This window comes from Dama dama, chromosome 7, assembly GCF_033118175.1.
Source record: "Dama dama isolate Ldn47 chromosome 7, ASM3311817v1, whole genome shotgun sequence".
Taxonomy (NCBI): Eukaryota; Metazoa; Chordata; class Mammalia; order Artiodactyla; family Cervidae; genus Dama; species Dama dama.
The window spans coordinates 15,194,244-15,220,526 of NC_083687.1; the positions used below are offsets into that span (position 1 = coordinate 15,194,244).

Below are 26,283 nucleotides of genomic sequence, written 5' to 3' on the forward strand. Positions count from 1 at the left end.
GGATTGCCTTCTCTTGCCAATAATCCCAAGATAGGAAATACAATATAAAAGTATTTCATTCAGTTAGCAACAAATATGTGAAACATCTAGGAATAAATGTGATAAAACTTTACTTGGTTAAATGGCAACACATTGTCTTCCATAAGTTAATGTATGGATTTAATGACGCTTGAAACAAGACTCCAGGGAGATTTTTTTTTAGACAGGGTCACATAGAGTAATTTTGAAATGCATGTTGGTCAAAGAATTAAATGGGGAGCAACCATTTGCAAAAGAAATAAGTGAATATTGATTTCAGAATAATTTGACTACATAAGCAATGTAAAATTTCTATATATTTTTAAAGCTCCATAAGCACTGTTAAGAAGCAAATAAAAACTGAGAAATGCATTTGTTATATTACAGCCTTAGTTAACATGGGTAGTAGTTGGTGCTGGGATTCTTAAAGGAAAAGGTCAAGAATAATTTCATATTGGAAACCAACCAACCAGGTTTCAGGATCTGAAAATGGAAATAACTAAAAGTCAATTCATTCATGACAAATTTTTGGAAATCCATTAGGTTTAACTTTTTTTTTTTTAAGAATTACTTGTGAATATCTTTACAATTACAGCATTCCTGAATTTTGGATCTTAAATGTTATTTTTCTCTCTCCCTACTCTTAGGTACCATCCTTTGAATTTCTGTCTGAAAAACTCCAGTTTTACCAGAGACAGTTCAATGAAATCATTAGAGGAACATCTCTTGATCTGGTGTTTTTTAAAGATGCAATGACTCATCTTATTAAGGTTCTTACTATTGATTGTTCACTGATATAAATAGATAATGTAAAAGCTTAGTGAATTTCACAGATAAGCATTTTTAGAGAATACATATATGGTATCTGATAGTTAATAGAAGAGAATCTATAGGTTAAGTCAGTTCACTCTCTCACAAAACAAAGGCTTAATCAGAAACCCCTTGTTTGAATCCATCTATATGACAGCAAATGTTTTTCAAGGACAAACTGATGGGTTTTGTGTTTGACTTGCTGAGTCAAAGAGTTTTACCTTTTTAGACAGTAAGCTGGAGAACCCTATGAAAAAAATATTCCCTCAAACTATGTTTTGGTGTAATGGAAATCCTGTTGCCCATGGAGGAAAAGTTGATGTGTTTAAAAATGTCGAATTCATGATTGACTTACAGACTATGGGGAAAAGGGAAATGTGGGTATACAGGACTGATAAAAGTAGGAACCAACTGGAGGCATCACCTGAAAGGAGTATGGCTTGGATCCAGGTGTGAAAGGCTGCAGGAACGAGTTGTTTGACTGTGTAACTTGTAGATAAAAAAGGAGTTTCTCCAACAAATTGGAATAGGAAGTTTTCATAAAGAGGAGACAGTTAACTCTGTATTTATTATAGAATCGTCCTCTGCAAAATTGGTGAATTTACATTCATCTGTTCAACAATTAATTATTATTTTAAAAAATATTTATTTAGGCCATGTTGGATCTTAGTTGTGGCACGCGGGATCTTTCATCATGGCACATAGACTCTGTAGTTGTGGCACATGGGCTTAGTTGTTCTGAGGCATGTGGGATCTTAGTTTCCAGACCAGGGATTGAACCTGAGTTCTTTGCATTGCAAGGCAAATTCCCAACCACTAGACCACCAGGGAAGTCCCAACAAATAATTATGGAGTACCCACTGTGGCTTGGTCTTAGGGGCCAGTTCTAGGTGCAAAACCACATAAGTGATTAACGTCTTTAAAATATAATAGTAGATTTGACACATATCAAGGTGTCTGCCCCCTGTAAAACTTGAATTTTAAAAAATTCTTCATTGTGGTGATAAATGAATTTAATGATCCATCTAGATTTTCTTCTAATCAGTGGTATTAATGTAAAAGACAGCTTTTTAGCAATGTCTCCAACTGACGTGCATAAGATTCAAACCACAATTTGGATCTTATCCTCTCTGTGAGGGAATCTCCTTAGAAAAGCAACACAAGGCTAAGGGCTGTTTCCCTAAGTTTTTTCTACAGATATTTCCATGCTTCCATTGGTAGAGGTAGCATTTGTTGTAGAGTTAAGTAGCATTTGTTTTCTGCTTAAGTCAGTGGGTTAGACTGATGATAATAAGCAAATAGTTCTAAACTGCTCTCTGCAAATTGGGAGGAGCAGTTCCATTACCCGTTGAGTCTGAAAATAATAAAATTACACACACCCACAGAAAAACATTTTAAAATAGGAGATAGGAAAGCCAATTTGCACTCTTTTTCCTGATGTAAGTATAGATGGGCAATGAAAGAACTGGAATTGAATAAATCAATATGAAACCTTTTACATTAAATGAAAAAGTCTAATGTGGTCTCGAAGCATGTGGTCAAACCTTGGACCCATTTATTGAAAGCAGATGTAAACAGATGAATTCTATTTTCAAATATATACTATTTTATTTCAAAACAGATTTCAAGAATAATCCGAACATCATGTGGAAATGCGTTGCTTGTGGGTGTCGGTGGTTCAGGAAAACAAAGTCTTTCAAGATTGGCCTCTTTTATAGCTGGGTATCAAATATTCCAGATAACATTAACCAGGTAAGATAAAATGAAACATGCCAATATGTTTTTTTCTCTATTGTTGATTTCACTGGAACGAAATGTTTGCTTAAAAAATTACATATATAATTATGACTGATTCACGTCATTGTATGGCAGAAAGCAACAACAACATTGTAAAGCAATTATCCTCCAACTAAAAAATGAAATAAAATTTTTAAAAATTACAATAGGATTTGTCTGGAAGTTCAGTGGTTAAGACTCCATGTTTCTACTGCTGGGGGCAACAGTTTGATCCCTGGTCAGGAAACTGAGATCCTGCATGCTGCTGGGCATAGCCAAATAAACAAAAATAAAAAAGATTACAACAATTTATTGTATTCCTTTTTCAAGTAAACATTTTTGTTTCAGGGTAATATGCATTTAAAAAAATGTTCACAAATCATGGGTGTCAAAAAGTAAGTACACCGATGTAGTTAGTTCATAGATGAAGAAGTAAAACATCACTAGCACCCAGAAGTACACCTTGGGTCTGTCCCAGTCACTACCTTCCTAAGGGGAACAATATTCTAACTTCTAAGCCCACTGATTTATTTTGCCTATTTTTTAGGTCTATGTTAGTCAAATCATATGGGGTTTACTTTTTAGTGTCCAGTTTTTGTTGCTTGCATGATGTTTGTGAGATTCATCCATGATGCTACATGCAGCAGTAATTTATTCATTTTTATTGCTGTGGAGCCTTCCACTTTATCACGTATTGCCATAATGTGTTTATCCATCATACTGCTGATAAACATTTGCAGGGTTTTTGTTTTGCAAATACAGCTGTTATGAATATTCTTGCACATATCTGAGTATACTCCTCAAGATAGAAGCGCTGGGTATAACAATGCAGGGGGAGTGAGGAGAAGAGGCCAGGCAGAGGAGGAAATCTGGAGTGGTTTCCACTCCAGGGGGAGAATTAGCCTAAAAACGAGATTAAAGCGTGAAGAGTGGTGTCAAACCTTTGAGTGGATCAGATGCGGGCAGAAGCCACATTGCATTAAGGGAAGTGAAGAAGCAAATATAAACAAATTTTAAAACTCTTCAAGAGACTTAGCTGTGAAAGAAAGTGGTGAGAGGGATCTGGACCTAGAGAGGGTATGCTGTGACCATATCTATATATTGTAAAAGCAGTGCCTAACAGTCGGCTTAATTTTAAAAAATGAGCAAAATGGCTTTGTGACTTCATTGAGTGGTCAGTGAGACGGTTGTCTAACAACACTGGGCACTTCTGAGTAAGGATGTGGACTATGTCGCTCTCATAGGTGCAGCTACTTCTCAGCAAACCAACTTACCTGTTTCCCGTTTTAATGAGTTCTCCCCCATGGCAATTATTTTGAGGGGATATATTGTCTCTTTTTGATAGTGTTCCTTTTGCTGAGGTCTACAAGATTAACTATAATTCCACCCAGAAGGGCTTCACTTCCTCTCCTAATTTAAAAATAAGCTATGACATCTCTTATATGCAGAATCAAAAAGAAATGATACAGATGAACTTATTTACAAAGCAAAAACAGACTCACAGACTTAGAGAATGAACTTACGGTTGCCAGGGGGAAGAATGGGAGGAAGGGATAGTCAGGGAGTTTTGGGTGAATATGTACACACTGCTATATTTAAAATGGATAATCAACAAGGACCTACTGTATAGCACAGGGAACTCTGCTCAATGTTATGTGGCAGCCTGGAAGAGAGGGGAGTCTGGGGGAGAATGGATACATGTATATGTATGTGCGAGTCCGTTGCTGTCCCTCTGAAACTGTCACGGTGTTGTTCATTGGCTAGACTCCAGTACAAAATAAAAAGGTTAAAAAAATAAAAACAAACTATTTATACATTTAAGTGTAGTTAAGCTACATAATCTCAAATGCCCATAACAACCTTTAGAAATTGGTAATTATCTTATTTTGCAGATGAGAAAGCAAGCTGTAAAACATGAAGAAACTTTTATAAAACTGCAGGGCAGGGATTTGAACTCTGGTCTTCCTGATTTTAAAGCCGGTAGTCTTTCCATTAGACCCTATGAATTACACAGAACTCCTTATTACTTGCACTGTGAAACCTCCTTCAAATAAGAACTTCTTTATAATCCCTTTCACTGGCATCTACCTATGAGGATTTACAAGCCACACTTAAGAAAATGTCTGCTTTGTTTTTACACATCACATCACTTCTGGTAGCACGTGCATTTAGTAGAAAACACAGAGACCAAGCTCGTCTCTCTTCAGAATCTGTGACCACATAATTATAACATTTCTATTATTTATATCACATTGCATAATGCATCTCTGAATCCAGTCACTTAGTGTGATGTACAAATTACCATTATGTGTAATTTATCACTAATTTTATTTATAATTTATCTATACCTTCTTACCAATCTAAGCTCATCCAAATATCTGATTAGTTTTATTTTTTTTTCAGTTTTTTTAATCTTTTTTTTAAATTTTTCATTTATTTTTATTAGTTGGAGGCTAATTACTTTACAATATTGTGGTGGTTTTTGCCATACATTGACATGAACCAGCCATGGATTTACATGTGTTCCCCACTCTGAACCCCCCTCGCACCTCCCTCCCCATCCCATCCCTTGTCCAGGTTGGATGCATGAGACAAGTGCTCTGATTAGTTTTAAATATTCCATGTATATTCACTTGGGCAAAAAACATCTGTTGGCTGAGGACTGTTGGATTGTAGGGAATAAAAGTTTTTTCCTTGTTCCCAATTATTCTTTCTGAGTCACTTCTGGTAAATTCCCCACTAACTTCTCAAGCTAAATAAAACCTATTTATTTAGAGTGGTAATGTACAGCTGTTTAGCTCTGTGTTTTCTGGCAGGCACTATTAACTTAGAATCTATTGGAGCAGGTGCAGATTATGCTCTAATTATCATGGGTTATATTGTGTTTTGAGATAAATGATGACTATATTTTCATTTAAAGCTTTCTGCTCCTTCTCTTCTTAGGTCTTATAATGTGAGTAATCTCACAGATGATTTAAAAGCCTTGTATAAAGTTGCTGGTGCTGATGGCAAAGGCATCACTTTTATCTTTACTGACAATGAAATAAAAGATGAGGCATTTCTAGAATATCTCAACAACCTGCTATCTTCAGGGGAGGTATGTCTCCAAAGTAGAGAAAGAAGTTATATTTTAAAAATGTAAATCTGAATAGAGAAAGCAGCAATCTTTCAGAAGCGAGGTATTTAGGGACTTCCCTGGAGGCCCAGTGGCTAAGACTCTGAACTCCCAATGCAGGGCGCCCAGGATCAATCCCTAGTCAGGGAAGTAGGTACCACATGCTGTAACTGGAGTTTGCATGCTGCAGCACAGATCCTGAATGGCTGCAGCTAAGACCTGGCACAGCCAAATAAATAAAGAATAATGATTAAAAAAAGAAGTGAAGCCATTTGGCACACATTTTTCATTTTAGAAATGATTAACACATGAGGTTCAATAGATGTTTTTGAAGTTTCTGTAAAATTCAGTTCAGTTCCGTTCAGTTCAGTCACTCAGTCATGTCCGACTTTTTGCGACCCCATGAGTCGCAGCACGCCAGGCTCCCCGTCCATCGTCAACTCCCAGAGTTTACTCAGACTCATGTCCATCGAGTCGGTGATGCCATCCAGCCATCTCATCCTCTGTCGTCCTCTTCTCCTCCTGCCCCCGATCCCTCCCAGCATCAGGGTCTTTTCCAGTGAGTCAACTCCTCACATGAGGTGGCCAAAGTACTGGAGTTTCAGGTTCAGCACCAGTCCTTCCAGTGAACACCCAGGAGTGGTCTCCTTCAGGATGGACTGGTTGGATCTCCAGTCCAAGGGACTCTCAAGAGTCTTCTCCAACACCACAGTTCAAAAGCAGCAATTTTTCGACGCTCAGCTTTCTTCACAGTCCAACTCTCACATCCATACATGACCACTGTAAAAACCATAGCCTTGACTAAATGGACCTTTGTTGGCAAAGTATGTCTCTGCTTTTTAATATGCTGTCTAGGTTGGTCATAACTTTCCTTCCAAGGAGTAAGCGTCTTTTAATTTCATGGCTGTAGTCACCATCTGCAGTGATTTTGGAGCCCCAAAAAATAAAGTCTGACACTGTTTCCACTGTTTCCCCACCTATTTGCCATGAAGTGATGGGACCAGATGCCATGATCTTAGTTTTCTGAATGTTGAGCTTTAAGCCAACTTTTTCACTCTCCTCTTTCACTTTCATCAAGAGGCTTTTTAGTTCCTCTTCACTTTCTGCCATAAGGGTGGTGTCATCTGCATATCTGAGGTTATTGATATTTCTCCCAGAAATCTTGATTCCAGCTTGTGCTTCTTCAAGCCCAGGGTTTCTCATGATGTACTTTGCATATAAGTTAAATAAGCAGGGTGACAGTATACAGCCTTGACATACTCCTTTTCCTATTTGGAACCAGTCTGTTGTCCATGTCCATGCCTGTGAAATTAATGCTGCTTATCTCCAGATATTTTATATGTTTTCTTCCATTTTAAATATGGTTCCTTATTTGTCTCTTAAGTATTTAGCTTGATCCTGTAATTTATTTTAGGAGAAGCAAAGTTTTTCTATCTATGTATCATTTATCTATCTAAATATCAGGAGTACAGAATGGTTGAAAAAGTTACCCTAACTGTAAGTAGATGTGTATGTCACCACTGAGCGCCAAAGAATTGATGGTTTTGAACTGTGGTGTTGGAGAAGACTCTTGAGGGTCCCTTGTACTGCAAGGAGATCCAACCAAACCATCCTACAGGAAACCAGTCCTGAATATTCATTGGAAGGACTGATGCTGAAGCTGAAACTCCAATACTTTGGCCACCTGATGCAAAGAACTGACTCATTGGAAAAGACCCTGAGGCTGGGAAAGATTGAAGGTGGGAGGAGAAGGGGACGACAGAGGATGAGATGGTTGGATGGCATCACCAACTTAATGGACATGAGTTTGAGTAAACTCTGGGAGTTGGTGATGGACAGAGAGGCCTGGCGTGCTGCCGTCTATGGGGTCGCAAAGAGTTGGACACGACTGAGCGACTGAACTGAGCTGAATGTCACCACTGCTGACACCATTTTTATCATCACTTCTTTGACTACCCACATGCTTGGTACTTTATTAGAAGGATGCACAGGACTCAGAATATAGTTGAGCTTATGGCTAAGATTTATTGCAGCAGCACAGTAAGGATTTTCAGCTGGATCAGTAAAGAAAAAGTCACACCCAGAGGAGTCTGGGGAAATCCATATACATGCTTCCTATTAATATGTTCTCACTAAAGGGTCCATACAGAATGTGTATTTGGTGTGAAGTGAAAGTTAAGAAACACGAAGTGAAGTGCAGAAACACGTGTGCTTCTTCTGTTCAAGGAAGCTCATTTGAGACTCAGAATTCAAGATTTTCTTAGGGGCTAGTCATGTAGTAGTTCTCTGCCTAGCCACAACTGCCAAAATTCCAGACTCCCAGAAGGAAAGCAGATGTTCACCATATATCCCAATGTTTGTATAAATAGTCTAGGTACAGTGGAACAGCCTTATCAGTTAGTAATGGAGGATTCCTTCCAAAAGCCCAGTTCTCAGATGCCAGGCAAGGGGCAGCTCTGCAAGTGCACCTTGCGTATGAACTCTTCCCTTCACAGTGATGTGTATGGAAGCTTGCTGATGCATGCTCTAGTTAACTATTTTGGAGCCACAGTTGAGACTGACTGTGAATCAAAATGGAAGGCATCACTGCACATTTAAAGTGGTGATTGGAATGGTAAACAAGATGGCTTTTTGGTAATAGCTATTTAGGCAAAAGAAAACTTAGTTTGCTCCTGATTAAGCTGCTAAGTAAAAAAGTTGCACTCTTTTAATTTCTGGCAAACTAGGAATTTGACTGTAGAGATGCAGGAAAAAATGTGAAGAGAAATGACATGTAGTGGTGGGGGTGGGGGGAAATGGGGAAGGACCAGACTTTGGCAGTGCTTTGGCTGTGGGGACCTCTCAACACACTGAACCCTTTCTTGCCTATTCCTCAAAGATCTCCAATTTGTTTGCACGGGACGAGATGGATGAAATCACCCAAGGGCTGATATCGGTCATGAAAAGGGAGCTTCCTCGCCATCCTCCCACCTTCGACAACCTATATGAGTACTTCATTTCCAGATCGAGGAAGAACTTGCATGTTGTTCTCTGCTTTTCCCCAGTGAGTTTTTCACTTCAGTTATCTCTATGTAGGAGGAGCTACTTCTTTGAATGCACTTAGTTCGCCTTCTCTGATGAGATGATTTGCTCAGAAATGAACACTTGTTACTTCTTCACTACCACCAGTCTCCACTGACCAAAATCATACTAAAGAGTGAAAATTGAGTATACTCATTAGCAGTTATTGCATATCCTATCACTTTGATTGCTTAGAGACAGAAATTATTTGATTTTAAGGGATTTGGTGATGTAGTCTTGTCTAGCTCTACCTCCAATATAGTCATACCATCTAGAATGTCCCTGATGTAGGTTTGAATGTCTCTCACTCACTGTGCTATCCAGTATTATAACCATTAGCCATGTGTGGCCATTTGATTTTTGATCAGTTAAAATTAAGTAAAAATGAAAATCCAGTTTCTCAGTCCCACTAGCTTCATTTCAAGTACTCAATAGCTACACGTGGCTAGGGGTTACTATGGAAAGCACACTTGTAGGTCCTGTCCATCATCATAGAAAATTCTGTTGGGCACTTCTGCTCTTGGGGGTGGGGGAGATGTCTCACTAACTTATAGGGCATCTTGCTTAATTTTTAGGTAGTCTAATAGCCAGAAAGGTTTTCTTTACAAACAGTGGAATTTTGTCTCTGACTCTTCACCTGTGATTCTGTTTGTCCTGTAAAGTGAACCCAATCCCTCTCCTGCATTCAGCTCTTCAGATATTTGGGGAAAGTTTTTTCAGACTCCCTAAGTCATTTCTTTTTTAGACCAAACACCTCCCATCCCTTCTGCAGATCTCACTTGCCCTGGTTCCAGGCCTTTCATTGTCCTGGTCATCTCTCTCTAAAAATGTGGTTTGTCAGTTTCCTTTTTTTTTCATCCATTTTTCCTTTGTTGGAACAGATCTTTAATGTCAGATTGTTAAAACTTTTCTTTAAAATTTTAAGTATCAAATTTTGTTGCTTTTTTTTTTTTGCTTAAGAATCCCTCTTGAGCCTCCCACCCACCTCCCATCTCACCCATGTAGGACGTCACAGAATGCCAGGCTGGCTCCCTGTGTCATATAGCAGCTTCCCACTGCTAATCTCTTTTTTACATGATAGTGTGTATATGTCACCGCTACTTTCTCGATTCGTCCTACTCTCCCCTTCTCTCTCTGTGTCCACAAGTCTGTTCTCTATGTCTGCATCTCTATTTCTTCCTTGTAAGTAGGTTCATCAGTACTATTTTTCTAGGTTCCTTATATATGTGTTAATATACAATATTTGTTTTTCTCTTTCTGACATACCTCACTCTGTATAACAGGCTGTAGATTCATCCACTTTGCTACAACTGACTCAAATTCATTCCTTTTCATGACTGAGTAATATTCCACTGTATATTTGTAGCACATGGATAAAGAAGATGTCAATTTCTTCTTACATGGTAGCTCCTAGAATTGAGCAGATGGAGTCTTAGGACAGGAAAGAGTGTGGAACTATTACCTCCTTGCACCTGGACACTTAATTTACATATTCATTTAGTTCAAGAAGATTTCTAAAAAGGTCTTGTTGTATCAGGCTATTGGCTCAGAATTTAAAAAGGTCTGTCTGCCTGACTTATAATCCCTCTGTGTTTTTTTTAATAGATAATGGTTTTTTTATTTATAATGCTTTTTGACATTTCTGTCGCTAGGTTGGTGAGAAGTTCCGTGCCCGCTCTTTGAAATTTCCTGGCTTGATATCAGGCTGCACCATGGACTGGTTCAGTCGCTGGCCTAAGGAGGCGCTGGTTGCTGTGGCCTCCTATTTCGTTTCAGGCTATAGTATTGTCTGCTCTAGTGACACCAAAAGACAAGTCGTAGAAACAATGGGCCTCTTTCACGACATGGTTTCAGAGAGCTGTGAAAGTTATTTCCAAAGGTAAGTGATGATACGTAAGCGTGATAGCTACAGAAACACAAGGTTCACTTCAAAGAAGAGTAAAATGTAACATTTAATAAGACACTCATCATAGTAATTGAAATCCCTTGCTTTGATTTTCTATTGATTGTGTATTGAAATGATGACAAATAATTGAGATTTAAAAATTTACTAGTGTCCTTTCCCTCCAGGCTTCAAAGTAACAGATGCTTAATGAATTATTTTATTTCACTTGCTTAATTTATTTTTTGGAAACGACTTAAAATAATTCATTATAAACTCTTTAAAATTCATTTCTTATTCAAGTTCATTATTTATTTGATTGAAGAAGTCCACTGTCCTAAAGTTTCGTTATTGCCTTACGCTAAGGGATCATGTATATGCATCACTTAATCTTGTCCATGTTTTCATGACAAATAATTATGAAACTAAAGTTTAACTGATGGTAGAAGAGGCCAGTCCCTAAAAGCAGAAATGGTGTAAATGATGTGAAAGCTGGTGTACCACATTTTAATTTCTCTTACCACATGCTAAACTGGGTCTTCAAAAGTAGGCTACTGACCGAAATAAGGAGTACAGTACAGCGTTTCTCAGTCTTTACTGCGCCTCGGAATCACATAAAGGGTTTGTTAAAACAGATTGCTGGACCCCAATTCCAAAGATTATGATTTAGTTGGTTTGAGATTGGAGTGGAGAATTTGCCTTTCTCATATGTTTCAAAGCAATGCTAATGCTAATGCTGGTCTGGGGACCACACATAGAGAATCACAAGTACAGCTCAAGCATTGGAAACAATTGGTGTCACTCAGACTCAGGTCCATGTCTTACTTTGTTTAGGGAGATCCCTTTGAATCAGTAGCCTCTCTGTCCTTGTCTCTACAAATCAAGATAATGTAACTTCCTTATATGGACTTTGCCTTGTTTTGATGTTTTGGAGGGTTGTTTTTTTTTTTTTTTTTTTTAATAAATTAAGATAGTAAACATGAAGTTCAGCAAAAAAGAATTATTACAGTGTGGCCCTAAACAGTCAACTTCAGTTTTATGTTCCATCACAGTGGGGCAGTCATGGTTGACCCAAATAACCCCCACCAGAGTTTTGGGTTTTGAGCTACATAATTATATATTAAAAAGTATGTGGAAAGATGCAAGGTATTAACTACACATCAGCAATTTCATGTTACAATCATCTAGGGAACTTTAAAAACTGCAAATAACTGGTACGATGCTTGGTTCAAAAATACAGCAAGTTTTTTCCAAAGCATGATAGTCACTGTGTATGATTGCTATAAATAAAGGTGGGCCAACATGGTTTCTATAACAGAGAACTTCTTCCTTAGGGTTCATGGATGAGCTTCAGGGGGTGCCCTACCTCCCATAAAGACTAGGCCTATTTTTCTACATGGAGACTCTTCAGTTCAGTTGCTCAGTTGTGTCTGACTCTTTGCGACCCCATGAACGCACACCAGGTTTCCCTGTCCATCACCAACTCCCAGAGCTTACTCAAACTCATGTCCATTGAGTTGGTGATGCCATCCAACCATCTCATCCTCTGTCATCCCCTTCTCTTCCTGCCTTCAATCTTTCCCAGCATCAGGGTCTTTTCAAATGAATCAGTTCTTCGCATCAGGTGGCTAATGTATTGGAGCTTCAACTTCAGCATCAGTCTTTCCAATGAGTATTCAGGACTGATTTCCTTTAAGATTGACTGGTTGGGTCTCCTTGCAGTCCAAGGGACTCTCAGGAGTTTTCTTCAACACCATAGTTCAAAACCATCAATTCTTCAGCCCCCAGCTTTCTTTATAGTCCAACTCTCATATCCATACATGACTACTGGAAAAACCATAGCTTTGAGTAGACAGACCTTTGTCGTCAAAGTAATGTCTCTGCCTTTTAATATGCTGTCTAGGTTGGTCATAACTTTTCTTCCAAGGAGCAAGCGTCTTTTAATTTCATGGCTGCAGTCACCATCTGCAGTGATTTTGGAGCCCAATAAAATAAAGTCTGTCACTGTTTCCATCATTTCCCCATCTATTTGCCATGAAGTGATGGGACCAGATGGAGAGTCTGGGTAACAATCGATTTTCCAGGGGCACGGGATCCTGTCTCACAAAAATTTGTTTATCCTGTGTCGTTTTCTTTACTTAAAACTGTACATGGGCCATCCTCTTAAATAGTTATAGATAACCTCCCAGATTCTCTTGGTAAATCTGTGTATGTTAATTTTCTTTGTTGGGAAGATTTTCTTTTTGCTTAACTTGAACTCCACCCCTACTGCTGCCAACTTGTGAAGAGAAGTTTTAACCGTTGTGCAGCTACAAAAACTTAGGTCTTTATTATTGAAAATTTGGTGTATTTTTCAAAGTTTTCATATCCTCTTATTGTAGAAGTTTATTCTGAATGCAATATGTATATATGATATGGGACTTCCCTGGAAGTCCAGTGGTTAAGATTTTGCCTTCCAACGTAGGAGGTGCTGGTTCAATCTCTGATCAGGTCGCTAATGAAGATCCCACATGCCTCGCGACCAAAAACAGAAGCAGAGTTGTAAAAAATTAAATAAAAGGCTTTAATAATAGCCTGCATAAAAAAAAATCTTTAAATAATATTTATATAATGTTTTACTAATAGTCACATATATGCCAGAGTCCTTAAAAATGCTTTTTAATGTTCAGAACTCCAAAAGTAAAAATTTAATATAAAATAAACAATGTAACATAAAAATATAAATTTATAGTATGTGAAGATCTCTTCTTTGACTTGAGTTTCTCCTGTATAAAAATTTTTTCTTTTACTTATTTCTATTGTTAAATATAATTATTATACTGAAACCGTAGTGAGTTGCCTTGATTTCAAGTATGCCTTGATTTCAAGGATAATCCAGCAATTCAGGGGAGAGATTGGCTTTCACCTTTGTACGCCCACTCATCTGGGTTTCTAGTGGGGAAGAGATGTGTAGCAAATAGCTGGTGAATGAAAACAGATCTCTGCACAAATTCATTTCAACCACTTATCCCTAATATCTGTGTAGAACAGTAAAATTTACAAAGTGTGTTTACATATGCTGTTTTATTTTTTGAACTTCACAAAATCCTAGAGGTGTAGGACAATGATTCTTTTCTCAGTTTTCCAGAATAGGAAACAGAAGTCCAGAATGGAGATATAAGGGTCAAGTCAGAGTCAATTAAAGATATAGTATTCTTGCTGCCTCCCCTGAAGGTGTTTTTTTTTCTGTTCTACTTTCAGATACCGCCGAAGAGCACACGTGACTCCCAAATCTTACCTCTCATTTATAAATGGTTATAAGAACATTTACACTGAAAAGGTGAAATATATTAACGAACAAGCTGAACGTATGAATATTGGTAAGCGGAACAGAATCTGATCTTTTAGGGCTTGTCTGAAAGAGATCCCAATATTTTGTTTGGTGGATATTGTTGTTTGAAAATGAAATATTTATTTTTAATATTGAAATATTGATTTATAATCAATATTGAAATATTGCTGGTAGTAGATTATTTTGAGGGATACCTTTATGGGTCTTTTGACCTGTCAAGAAAGTCTGGGCAGAAAGAATGTAAACAGAGGTGGCCTGTTTTTCTTTTGGAACCATTTCTTCCAGCTCTTCCAGCTTTGGGTCCATCCTGTGAGGCAGTGAGTCACCATGGCTGTTGAGCTGCTGCTTGCAGATGGGGAGAAGCCAGCTCTTGGGGACTGACCACAATTTCAATTTATGGTTTCATTGCCGTTTCCCTCAATTTGTGTAAACTGCCGTGTTACTGCTTCTCAGATTTCTGACAAAGGAAAAGACGAAACAGAAACAAAAGCAAACAAATGAAAACACAGAGAGACTTTACGTGAGCGGTGGTTTTCTAAGGGTTCAGTAGATGTAGTGTAAGTAGGAAAAGTGTTTAAGTGGGAGCAGATTTTATGTCCAGAAAGCATTTGGCCCAAATAATCCTGAAATGCCTTAGTGCTGTATTTTCACTTCTACACAGAACGTGGTCACGAAGCAGAAAGGTCTGTGAAGTTATAGTGATGGTAGGTGCCCTGTAAGAGAAACTTGCTTCTGTTGGCTTTCTCACGGCTTTCCTGCAGGTTTTTTATATGATCCTGTAGAATCAGTGGTATGCTGAAGCTACCTACACTGGCTCACCAGAACTCAGGGTTAAATTAGGAATATTATGATCTGGTTGATAACTATAACCTTTTAAAAAACTTAATAAACCTACAATTAAATTAATTATGTTAGTGAGGGTAATCAGTACTCAAAACTCATTACTTCTTAGTTATTTTTACTTTATTATTATTAATGTTCTTGGGGAACACTATTATTTCTAGTCTATCTTTGTGGTGGAAATATTATATAATGGTGTGTTACTGAGAACCTCTTGGTAGCTTGAAATCAGACTAGGTGGGATTATCTACACTGTGGAAACTGGAACCATCCAAATGAATGCCCTCACTCCAGGCTCAGACTCTAAATGTTTACCAACACACCTCTATCTAGTGCCTAGTGAGATTTTCAGTTAACCAGTTATTTTTATCTAGAGCACTGAGAGTCTCAGAACCAGTTGCAGAAGTTTTAGCAGTTATTTTCATTTTTATAGCAGAGAACCACAAAAAATGTTAATATATTATGTCTCATTTGCCGTCTCAGTTGCAATATGATTCAAAGGCAAAAAATGATAGTTACAAACTGTTTGCAAAGCCAAGGAGAGCATACATTTGTCAAAATAAGTTTCCTGACTAAATTCATTTTACTTGTTATAGCAATATGACTTTCCCTTAAATGTAACTAGATGATATTCTTCAATCAGACCTATTTTCTTCATTTCCTGCTGAACCAAAAGTGTTAGAAATATGGTCAGTATTACTGCTTCTAAAATATGTGTATTTTAAGACATCTTTTCCATAGTTATTTTGTGTTTGTTATAGTACATATTATGGTGGCTTAGGGCTTCTCAGGTGGCCCTTGGGGTTTCCTGAGTGGCTTCTCTAGTGATAAAGGACCCGCCTGCCAGTACAAGAGACACAAGAGATACGGGTTCGATCCCTGGGTCGGGAAGATCCCCTGGAGGAGGGCACGGCAAACCACTCCAGTATTCTTGCCTGGAAAATCCCATGAACAGAGAAACCTGGTGGGCTACAGTCCATGGGGTTGCAAAGAGTTGGATACGACTGAAGAGACAGCATGCACGCAGCACATGGCTCCTTACAAGGAGTAAATATTGAATAAGTATTTGATGAGGGGATGATCATATACTCAGTGAAAGTGTCTATGTGTGTGTTTGTAAAGGTCTCGATAAGCTGATGGAGGCAAGTGAATCTGTTGCAAAACTCTCTCAGGATCTTGCAGTAAAGGAGAAGGAGTTGGCAGTGGCTTCTGTAAAAGCAGATGAAGTGAGTTGGCATTTACACTGTGAAGGATATCTTTCCTTTTTTTTTTTTTTTTTTAAAAAAAGCATTGTTTAAAAATGTTATTAAAAAGTAAATAGAATATAAACCTACAGATTATTTCCAGTGAGATACAGTCCACGTGGGGTCTGCAAAAGAGTCGGATACAACTTAGCGACTAAACAACAATAGCAACATTTACAAAGATCATTAGATATTTTTGCTTAATTTATACCAAAACATACCTAAACTAGTATATCATCTACTTGGTCTAAGACTGTTTTTTCCTTCTGTGGTTCTCTCTCGTTTTCTGTCATCTGTATAGGAAATTTCTGCTTGACAATAAATTATATTAGATCTTCTCTTTAAGGCCTCTGCAGACTCTAGGTTTCTGGGGTAGCCCAAGTTTGATCTGAAGTTTGTTTTAAGGAAGGAAAAGAATAAAAAGAAGAGTTGATTGAGTCTTTTAAAAAAATGCTCCTCCCAACATGATAGGGATATATATGTGTTACTTCTATACCTACTTCTGCTCCCCCAGTCTCAGGCTGCTTTCACCTTCCACTCACAGAGTCAGTTAAGAATAGATACTTAAGTCTTGACCTTTAGCCAGTTATTGAAATATTAGGGCACAGGAGAGGCACTTAGCATATGACATAATGTAGACCCTTAGCACCCTGATATATGGTAGGTAGTCAACAAACATTAGCTATTTTTTTTTTTTTTGTTATTACATGAGGTTTCATATGGTTTCTGACCTTATTCTGTGGCACTGACATTGAATAGTTTTAATTTTCTAGAAATAACATAGAGTATAAATATCATTTTTCTGAAAGTTTAAAATATTTATTAATGCACTTCATGACCGAGAGAAGCTTAGGAAACAAAGACTGCAAAACTGCTCAGAGGAGTTACTTTAATACATCTTAAAATAGAGACAACATAGATGGGGGATGAATTTTCTCTCATTCTTGTTTTATGTGATATACTCAAATCTGTAAATTATGCTGAAAAGATTTCTGTCGACCCTCACGTTTCCTTTCTGTAACAGGTATTAGCAGAAGTCACAGTCAGTGCTCAGGCTTCAGCCAAAGTGAAAAACGAAGTGCAGGAAGTGAAAGACAAAGCCCAAAAAATAGTGGATGAAATTGACAGTGAAAAAGTAGTAGCTGAGACCAAGCTCGAGGCAGCGAGACCTGCGCTGGAAGAAGCAGAAGCAGCCCTGAACGTGAGCAGTGCATTGCTATCCCTCCCAACACAAGTCCTGGCTGGTGCCATGTTTTGTTACCTAAAATTTAGCTATGGGATTTTTGTAATCAGAAAACGGAATTGAGTTCTTAATGTGATTTGTAATCTTTGAGTCTTGAAGCAAATATTTCTGCTGATCACATTTCCTAAGTTTATTTTTTTAAGTCTTTCCTTCCCATAACTTACTTTCATTCCACAATGCATCTTTCCATGAGAACTGAGGAATAATGCTAGTGATTATTGGCTTAAACTGTAGCCTAAGGGATTCAGATTGTACAGGCAGCCTTCTCAATTCCTTCAGCATCCTGACTAGGGTATGTCGTGCGCTTTTTATCATTTAAAAAAAATCCTCTTACGGTTCCCATTTCTCTTAAAGTCCCAAGATAGGTATCCAGGACTGTGAAGCAAGAAGCAACAGCTTCAGAGGCAAGCAGATCTCCATTTACCTCTCGTGACCATATGATAGATAGTGTCAAGTGAAATTTACTTAACTCTCTTGGGTCTCTATCAAGATTCTAATTCTTCCTTGATCTTTGAAGAATCAATGTATGCATTAAAAAGTAATGAATAGTTCACTGGGCACATAGGAGGTACTCAATAAATATTAGTGCTACTGCTGTGATACCTGACTCCTGTCTGCCCCTTCAACTTTATCTTATTTTCTCCCTGCACACAACATGATCCAGCCATACAGAAACACCTAAATGCTTCTGCAGTAATTATGGTCTTCTTGCCTGGAAAATCCCATGGACTGAGGATCCTGGTAAGCTACAGTCCATGGGGTCGCAAAGAGTCGGACACGACTGAGCGACTTCACTTCTTCACTTCACTTCACTTTTAAATGGGTCTCTCTGTCTCTGCCAGGAACACTTTCTACTTTTCCTAACTTTCACTAACTAGTAAGAGTCAATCTGCAAGACCAAGCTCAGATGTCACCCCTTCCAGGAAGTCCTGAACCTCCTTTGTTTTCCTGTCACTCCTAGACTTCTGTTATGGCAGATAGTCATAGTTTAGGGTAATTGAGTTTCCCTCTCTTTGGAAGATTCTGAGGACAGGGCTGTTTGGGTTTTGCTCTTATTTTATATGGGAGAATGCCTGTGATTGTTAAATGCATTAATAGATTTAGGATCCTCATTTAATAAAATTGTGACAATGACCTGGACACACTTTCCACCCTTACTTCTTTTGTGGGTCCTGTGATAACACAGAGAGTGATCACTGAGCCAAATAAGTTTTTATGGATCATATGATGTTCCAGTCCTTCTTGACTTGAGTGTCAGGAGATGTCCTATTTCTAACTCAGCTCACAGATAGAAACTTTCAAAAATGTTTTTATGAGTCATATGTTACAATGTCTCCTTCGAATTCTCTCCTTTCCATGGACAGGGCAACCTTCAAAATGAAAACTGAAGGTGAGGTTTCTGATATTCAGGGCCTTGCCCCTCTTTTAATACTCATATGTAATATAGACTGTATGCTTTGAAGATGAAATTATCTAAATGGCAAACATTAATGATGGTTGTTGCTAATGGAGGTCTGGGGTGATGGCCAATGAATGATAGTAATATTCTAAACCAATTCATTGAGAACTTTTGGGGGAAATGCAAACAAAGAAACAGAAATCCTAACTTAACCATGAAAGATCCATTATGTAAGAATCTTGGAATGCAGACCCTTGATGTAAATGTCAGGAATTGGGAAGAAAATATGTTTTTTAATTTTTAATTTTAATTTTTTAAAAGTATGAGATTTCCATATGACTAGGAATACTACTCAGCAAAAAATATTCTGATCCCTAACCCCAAATACAGACTATCAAGCCAAATGATATTGCCACAGTCAGGAAACTTGCAAAGCCCCCTCATCTTATTATGAGAATCATGGACTGTGTTCTGTTACTATTTCAAAAGAAAATTGACCCTGTCACTATGGATCCAGAAAAACCTTGCTGCAAGCCATCATGGGGCGAGTCATTAAAAGTAAGTAAAATCTATCTCTATAGGTCCTTTGAGGTGTACCAGGTGTCTGCATCCCAGGACACTCAATATAGACCAGACACACTGGCAGACAAATAATTGATAATTGTATACTGAAGAACTTATCTTAAATTGCATCTCTCAAAATGTAATGCCTTTTTAAAAATGTAAGATTTTAAAGCTGAATGCCCTCTTTTTATAAAAATCTGTCCAGAACCCATACCTAGTATTGGCACAGTCTTTTTTTTTTTTAATGGGGAAATTTTATTGTAAATTATACCTAAATAAAGCTGTTGAAAAAGAAGCCATGGTACAAAAGTAAATATACTGTTACCATTCAGTTCAGCAATCATGTTCCTCAGTATTTACCCAGATGAGCTGAAAACTTCTATCTACACGAAAGCCTACTCACAGGGGTTTTTATAGCAGCTTTATTCATAATTTCCAAAATGTGGAAGCAACCAAGATGCCTTTCAGTATGTGAGTGGTTAAATAAACAATGGTACATCCAGACTGTAGAATATTATTGTCCCCCCACACACACAAAAACATAATATACATATAAAATAGATAGCTATTGAGAACCTACTGTGTGGCACAGGGAACTCTGTTCAGTATCTGTGATAACCTAAATGGGAAGAAATCCAAGGAAGAGGGGATGTGTGTGTATTCAGCAAAGTGGCTGAATCACTTTGCTTACAGCAGAAACTAACACAGCATTGTAAAGCAACTACAGTCCAATTAAAAAAAAAACCCATAATATGCACTTAAATGCATATTACTCAGTGAAGGAAGTATTAGCACAATCTTGATGTGAACCCAACTCAGTCCCTAAAAAGGGGCTTGTGTGGTTGGTGGCATTTAGACGCACTCACTAGATGGGAAACTTACATTGCTTTTCTTCTTTGCTCTTCTCCATGGAAACGGGAAGACAACTTGCAATTTACAGCTTTAGGCTGACTACTGCCATAGTCTTGATTTGTATGTTTAGAGCCAATCAATTATTACTTCTTTGAAAAAAATTCAGTTTAGAAGTACATACTAACTCAAAAAGAAAGTATGTATTTTCTTCCAGAGCTTACAGGCTGTAATACTGTTTTCCAGTTGATGAGTGCAACAGGATTCCTGTGGAGTCTTCAGCAGTTCCCCAAGGACACAATAAATGAAGAGACTGTTGAGTTATTGCAGCCATATTTTAACATGGATGATTACACTTTTGAAAGTGCCAAAAAAGTCTGTGGGAATGTGGCTGGTCTGCTGTCTTGGACACTTGCTATGGCAACATTTTATGGTGTCAACAGAGAAGTGTTGCCTCTGAAGGTAAAAATTTCCCTCCTTCTCCCAGTAAATCAGTGTTTAATAAACTCAGTCATCAGTATCACTGCCGTTAAAAAACAAAGCATAATTTAGACTAATAAAGGTAGGTTTCTCCATTACCAGATTTTTCTTTTTCTCTGTATGCCCTGTCACAGTCTCTCATTCTTTTTTATAACTGTTGCATGCTTCTTAGCATCACAGACAGGAAACCAAAACCAACTTGTTAACTTAAACAAGGCATGAATTTATTAGGAATAATAATTGGGGCTTCCCTGGTAGCTCAAGCTGGTAAAGAATCCACCTGCAATGCAGGAGACCCCAGTTCGATTCCTGGGTCAGGAAGATCTTCTGAGAAGGGTAAGGCCGCTCCAGTATTCTGGCCTGGAGAATTCCAGGTTGCAGAGTCAGACATGACTGAGCTATCATGAAAGAAAATTGGCCATATCTTTAAGTTTGGTGATTAGGTTTGGAGATTGAATGTGATTACTGTATTCCAAACAAAATTTATGAAAATTAAGATCAACACCTAGAAATATTTTAAATTTCAAAGACAGGAAGAGATGCTTATAGGCACCTAAGAAACAAAATTTAAAAGATGGCTTACAAAAGAAGAGAAATCAGGACATCACAGTCTTGCCACAACCCTAAATACTAGAAAGTAACAGAAAAACATATGCAGAGGAAATTACTGGCCTCTAAAAATTCAGTGTCTGACCAAACTGCCCTCAGTGTGAGCAAGTGAGTGATAGTTGCTCAGTCATGTCCGACTCTTTGTGACCCCGTGTACTGTAGCCTGCCAGGCTCCTCTGTCCATGGAATTCTCCAGGCAAGAATACTGGAGTGGGTTGCCATTTCCTTATCCTCAATGTATGAGGGAACAAAAAGACATTCTTTTTTTTTTTTTTTGATGTGGACCACTTTTATAGTCTTTATTGAATTTGTTACAGAATTGCTTGTTTTCTGTCTTGGTTTTTCAGCCCCAAGGCTTGTGGAATCCTTGCTCCTTGGGATTAAACCCACACCCCCTGCATTGGAAGTCAAAGTCTTTATTACCAGGCCACCAGGAAAGTCCCCAAAAGATATTCTTAAGGATGCAATTTAAGTGTTAAGGGATAAACACATTCTATCTCCCTCTTTCTCTCGCACACATATCATCTATACTGGGCCAGATTGTCCTTTATGTCTGAGAGAACAAAAATACATTTTCAGGAGTGCAAAAGATTAACAAAATATACCACCCAAACACATAATATCCCCACTCCCCGCCCCCAGCCCATCCCACAAAGCTAGAAGTGTTGGAAGTGGTTGTTCTGTGGAATTGAAAGTGGTGAGCAAGTGGGCAGGGGGTTACTGTTTTAATAATAAGCCTTATAGAAATGGCTGACCCTTTAAATTGTGCACAGAGGTAACTCGAAGAAAAATAGAAAATAAAATAAAAATAAGAGTTTTAACAAAGAGAAATGATGAGCAAATATAGCAAATACACTCAAACTAACAGATACCAAGGAAGAAATATTACTGTAAGTGTAGAATTTAAAAAAAAAAAAGCACTTGTAAGAGCATAAGTTATTTTTATGGGTAAAAATTACGATCCACAGTGAGAATTAATTGTAATAATGCTTTATGAAATAAATAAAATAACATCAAATTACATAAGCAAAAATCCATTAATAGTTTATGTGGAGTTTTTTTTTTAATTCCTATAATTTGAGATTATGGCATATATTATCAATCCACGACAGGTCTGGTAGGCAGAAGGCCAACTTTAGAAGGGACCGTGTTTGGCTTAATGCTCTGCTATCACTCTTTTAAAGTCCTTAATAATTTTTAAACAAGGAGCTCTACAGTTTCATTTTGTGCTTTTATGTAGCCAGTCCTGAGTAGGCATAAATTAGTAATTATATAGAGATTTTATAATATGTTATTTTTAAGCTTGAATAGCTACATTGGACTTTCTTCAATATGAACGAAGTATATGAAATTATTTCTAGTGTCCAAGAAATATTTACAAAAATTGATGATACTCAGTCCCAAAAGAAAACTTTGATTCAATCCCCAAAGGCAAAAATTGCTGAAACATTCTCTGACTATAAGCAATAAAATTAGAACACTTAAAAAAAAAAAAGCCAGTCAATTCTGTTTAGAAAATGATGACAAAAATCTAGTTATGAAAGCTTTTAAAATTTATTTATTTTTTGTTGAAGGATAATTGCTTTATAGAATTTTGTTGTTTTCTGTCAAACTTTGTGAGGTGGCCAAAATGCTAGCTTCTTAACCCTTAAGTGAACCAAAGAACTAAACAGTAGGATATATATATATGTGTGTGTGTGTGTGTGTGTGTGTGTGTGTGTGTGTGTGTGTGCACAAACACATGTATACACACACACAAAGGTTATTAAAAGTAGAAAGAGTTAATAAAAATAAGGTGAAAAATCAGAAAAAAAAGTAGCAAAATTAAAGAATTGGTGCTTTGCGATATACACATACATGTAAGAGCCAACTCATTGGAAAAGATCCCAATGCTGGGAAAGATTCAGGGCCGGAGGAGAAGGGAATAACAGAGGATGAAATGGTTGGATGGCATTACTGACTCAATGGACATGAGTTTGAGCAAGCTCCGGGAGATAGGGAAGGACAGGGAAACCTGGCATGCGGCAGTCCTCGAGGTCGCAAAGAGTCAGACACGACTTAGCGACTGAACAACAGCTATATATATATGATATGTATGAAAAACTAACCAGGGACTTCTCTGGTGATCCAGTAGTTAAGAATCTGCCTTCCAATGCAGGGGATGTGGATTCCACCCCTCGTCAGGCAACTAAGATCCCACTTGCTGCGCGGCAACTAAGCCCGAGTGCCGCAACTAAGACCCAACGCTACCAAATAAATAGGTAAATAAATAAATACAAAAACTAATCAACAAGAAAATACACAAAAATAAATGCCTATAGTGCATAAATCCATATAATCACAGATTGTAGATTTAAATAATTGAGGCAAAATTTACAGTTATTTGTAAATACATTAGGAAATCTAAGTGAAATGAAAATTTCCCGAGAAAAAGAGCGAATTTCAAAACCACAAATATTGAGAAAGAAAATGAGAAAGTTATGAAGGAACTTCTACCCCAGAAAGCTCTAGAGCTATATTACTTTACTGATTAATTACTTGAAATTTATAAGAAACAAGTAATTATCATGCTGTAGGACTGAGAGAAAGACGAAAAGCTACTGTTTTTCATTACAGCCATTTATTTCACTTCAAAAATTCTTACCCCAAAAACAATACTAAACGTTTGCATACTTAATAGTATTTATAACAGTTTAAAATGGGGGGAGGGGGAAGAAATGTATATAAGTACACAGAAGTTAAGGAAATTACAATATATACAAATCGTGAGATATCACACAGCCATGTAACTAATGTTCATAAAGACAGTGTTTAACGATGTAAGGAAATGATTATACTACTCGAAGTGAAAAAAAATCAAAATGGTAGTTATCCATTTGTTAACACAGTACTCATAGACTCTTTTCTGTGTAAAATCATGAGTGATTATTTTTCTCCTTCCCATACATTTCTGTGTTTTCCACATTGAACCTTAATAATTAAAAGGAAAAAAAGGAACTTCAATGACATTTTTCTGCTTCCCCGGCTGAAGACAATGAAATAAACAACTTCCAAATAGACCAAAAATTATGTAGTAACTTATGTTATTATTTACCAATTACAAGCATGGAAGTTTCACAGCACACCTCTATACCAATCACATCTTCTTCCTTCTAAGGCTAACCTGGCCAAGCAGGAGGGCCGCTTGGCAGTTGCCAATGCTGAGCTGGGCAAGGCCCAGGCACTGCTGGATGAGAAACAGGCTGAGCTGGATAAAGTGCAAGCCAAATTTGATGCAGCAATGAATGAAAAAATGGTGAGATTCAATATACAGAAATTACTAATATGACTTACTGAAATGGTACCTAAGTATGTGTTGTATTTAGGCATCAGGCATATGTTTACAATGAAAAAATACTGACCTGAATGCCCTTTCTCACTGGCCATGTCTACATTTTTTTGAACCTTCAACAGTCTACATTCTTTTTTCTGTTTTTAATAATTGTTTTCTATAAGAAGAAGCTGTGATGTGATACACAGGAGTACTGACTTTGGAGTCAAAACACTGGCTCTGTATTAGAGACTTATGAATTGTGCAGTTGGAAGTGACTGACATACTAACTTTACTGTCAGATGGGGATCCTAGTAAGACCTCATGGTGTAGGTTGTAGCAGTGGTGATGTGGTAAACATTCAACAGTCAGCTTGGCTGTCTTTCTGGTGGTGGAATCTGGAAAAGATGAGCGTAAATGGCACCTCGCAAAGGGAAAGAAAAGAAGGAAGAACAGGTCATCAACTTGGGCCCTCAGGAGGCTGAAGGAGAAAATGTATTTGGTGTGTGCCACATCGTTGCATCCTTCAACAGGGCTTTTGTCCATGACACTGATCTTTCTGACTAGGAAACGATCTGCCATGTAATTGATGGGATGAAGGTGAAGGCTGACCGGGATGAGTCCTCTCCATATGCTGCCATGTTGGCTGCCCAGGATGTAGCCCAGAGATGCAAGGAGCTGGGCATCATTGCCCTCCACATCAAACTCCGGGCTACAGGAGGAAATAGGACCAGACTCCTGGACCAGGGGCCGGTGCTCAGAGCCCTCACCCGCTCAGGGATCAAAAGTGGGCGGATTGAGGATGTCACCCTGTCCCCTCCAACAGCACCTGCAGGAAAGGATCAGCTTGTGGGGGGCGGGGGCCAAGGGGAGAAGAAAGCCTTGATTAGCAGTGTTTGCTTATTTCTGAGCTCTAGGTGCCTCCCCCAAGGTCAGGTCTAAGTTGTCAGTGTGACAGGATGAGGCAGTTGAGAGAGAAGATGAGCATGCCATTATATACTATTGCCAATGCAGATGTGATGAACTTAACCCAGGAGTATAGGTAATACAAAAATACGGTCAACAATTAGGAATTGATGAATTTTGATTATTCATTACCTTTAATATAATGGGCTTAATTGTAAGTTTATGTAATTTAGTTTTTAATAGTGGCTGTGTTTAACGCCAGCTCACAAATTTTCTGAAAAATGTTAACAGTTAACTCCTTTGAGCTGATACAAGCTGGCTGCAGCATACTAGTGTTGTGTAGATTTTTTTCTGGAGAAAAAAAAATTCCTTTATAAACTGCAAAGAACTCAGAATCATTATTAAATCCAGGACTTTAAAAGGTATATTTATTGTTTTGAAAATATTTAATAGAAATCCTATTTAAGCTATGTAATTTGGATTCTCCCTTTCAAAATGACTCCTTTTGAAATTTTGTAAGGTGAAATAACTGTATTATGAATGAACTATAAGAATTTAATACGTAAAATTTTACTGACAGTGTATTTTTAGATTATATTTATTTTGCACATTGAGAAATTCCTCCAGGTATTTTTACATGTCAATATAATGGATGTTTGATTAAGCAGTTTAAAAAGTTCTCTGAGACATTCTCCTTTTATGAATGTAGGATTTGCTTAATGATGCTGACATGTGCCGGAAAAAGATGCAGGCAGCTTCCACCCTCATTGATGGACTGAGTGGAGAAAAAGTCCGATGGACTCAGCAAAGCAAAGAGTTCAGAGCTCAGATTAATAGGTATCAACTT

At 37.7% G+C, this 26,283-nt stretch overlaps 1 protein-coding gene and 1 pseudogene across 2 annotated transcripts in view; both read left to right on the plus strand.

Moving 5' to 3' along the window:
- DNAH8 (dynein axonemal heavy chain 8) overlaps positions 1–26,283 on the plus strand; it is a 318,410-nt gene that overhangs the window by 187,434 nt on the left and 104,693 nt on the right. For both annotated transcript variants that reach the window (XM_061146069.1, XM_061146068.1), the window contains exons 57-68: positions 666–788; positions 2,450–2,580; positions 5,548–5,701; positions 8,598–8,762; positions 10,432–10,658; positions 13,902–14,020; positions 15,955–16,058; positions 17,101–17,277; positions 19,109–19,276; positions 20,378–20,593; positions 24,378–24,515; positions 26,146–26,273. In XM_061146069.1, coding sequence (XP_061002052.1) covers positions 666–788; positions 2,450–2,580; positions 5,548–5,701; positions 8,598–8,762; positions 10,432–10,658; positions 13,902–14,020; positions 15,955–16,058; positions 17,101–17,277; positions 19,109–19,276; positions 20,378–20,593; positions 24,378–24,515; positions 26,146–26,273 — 1,850 coding nt within the window. The remainder of the gene's footprint in view (positions 1–665; positions 789–2,449; positions 2,581–5,547; positions 5,702–8,597; positions 8,763–10,431; positions 10,659–13,901; positions 14,021–15,954; positions 16,059–17,100; positions 17,278–19,108; positions 19,277–20,377; positions 20,594–24,377; positions 24,516–26,145; positions 26,274–26,283) is intronic.
- Positions 24,936–25,420, plus strand: LOC133059972 (small ribosomal subunit protein uS11-like; annotated as a pseudogene).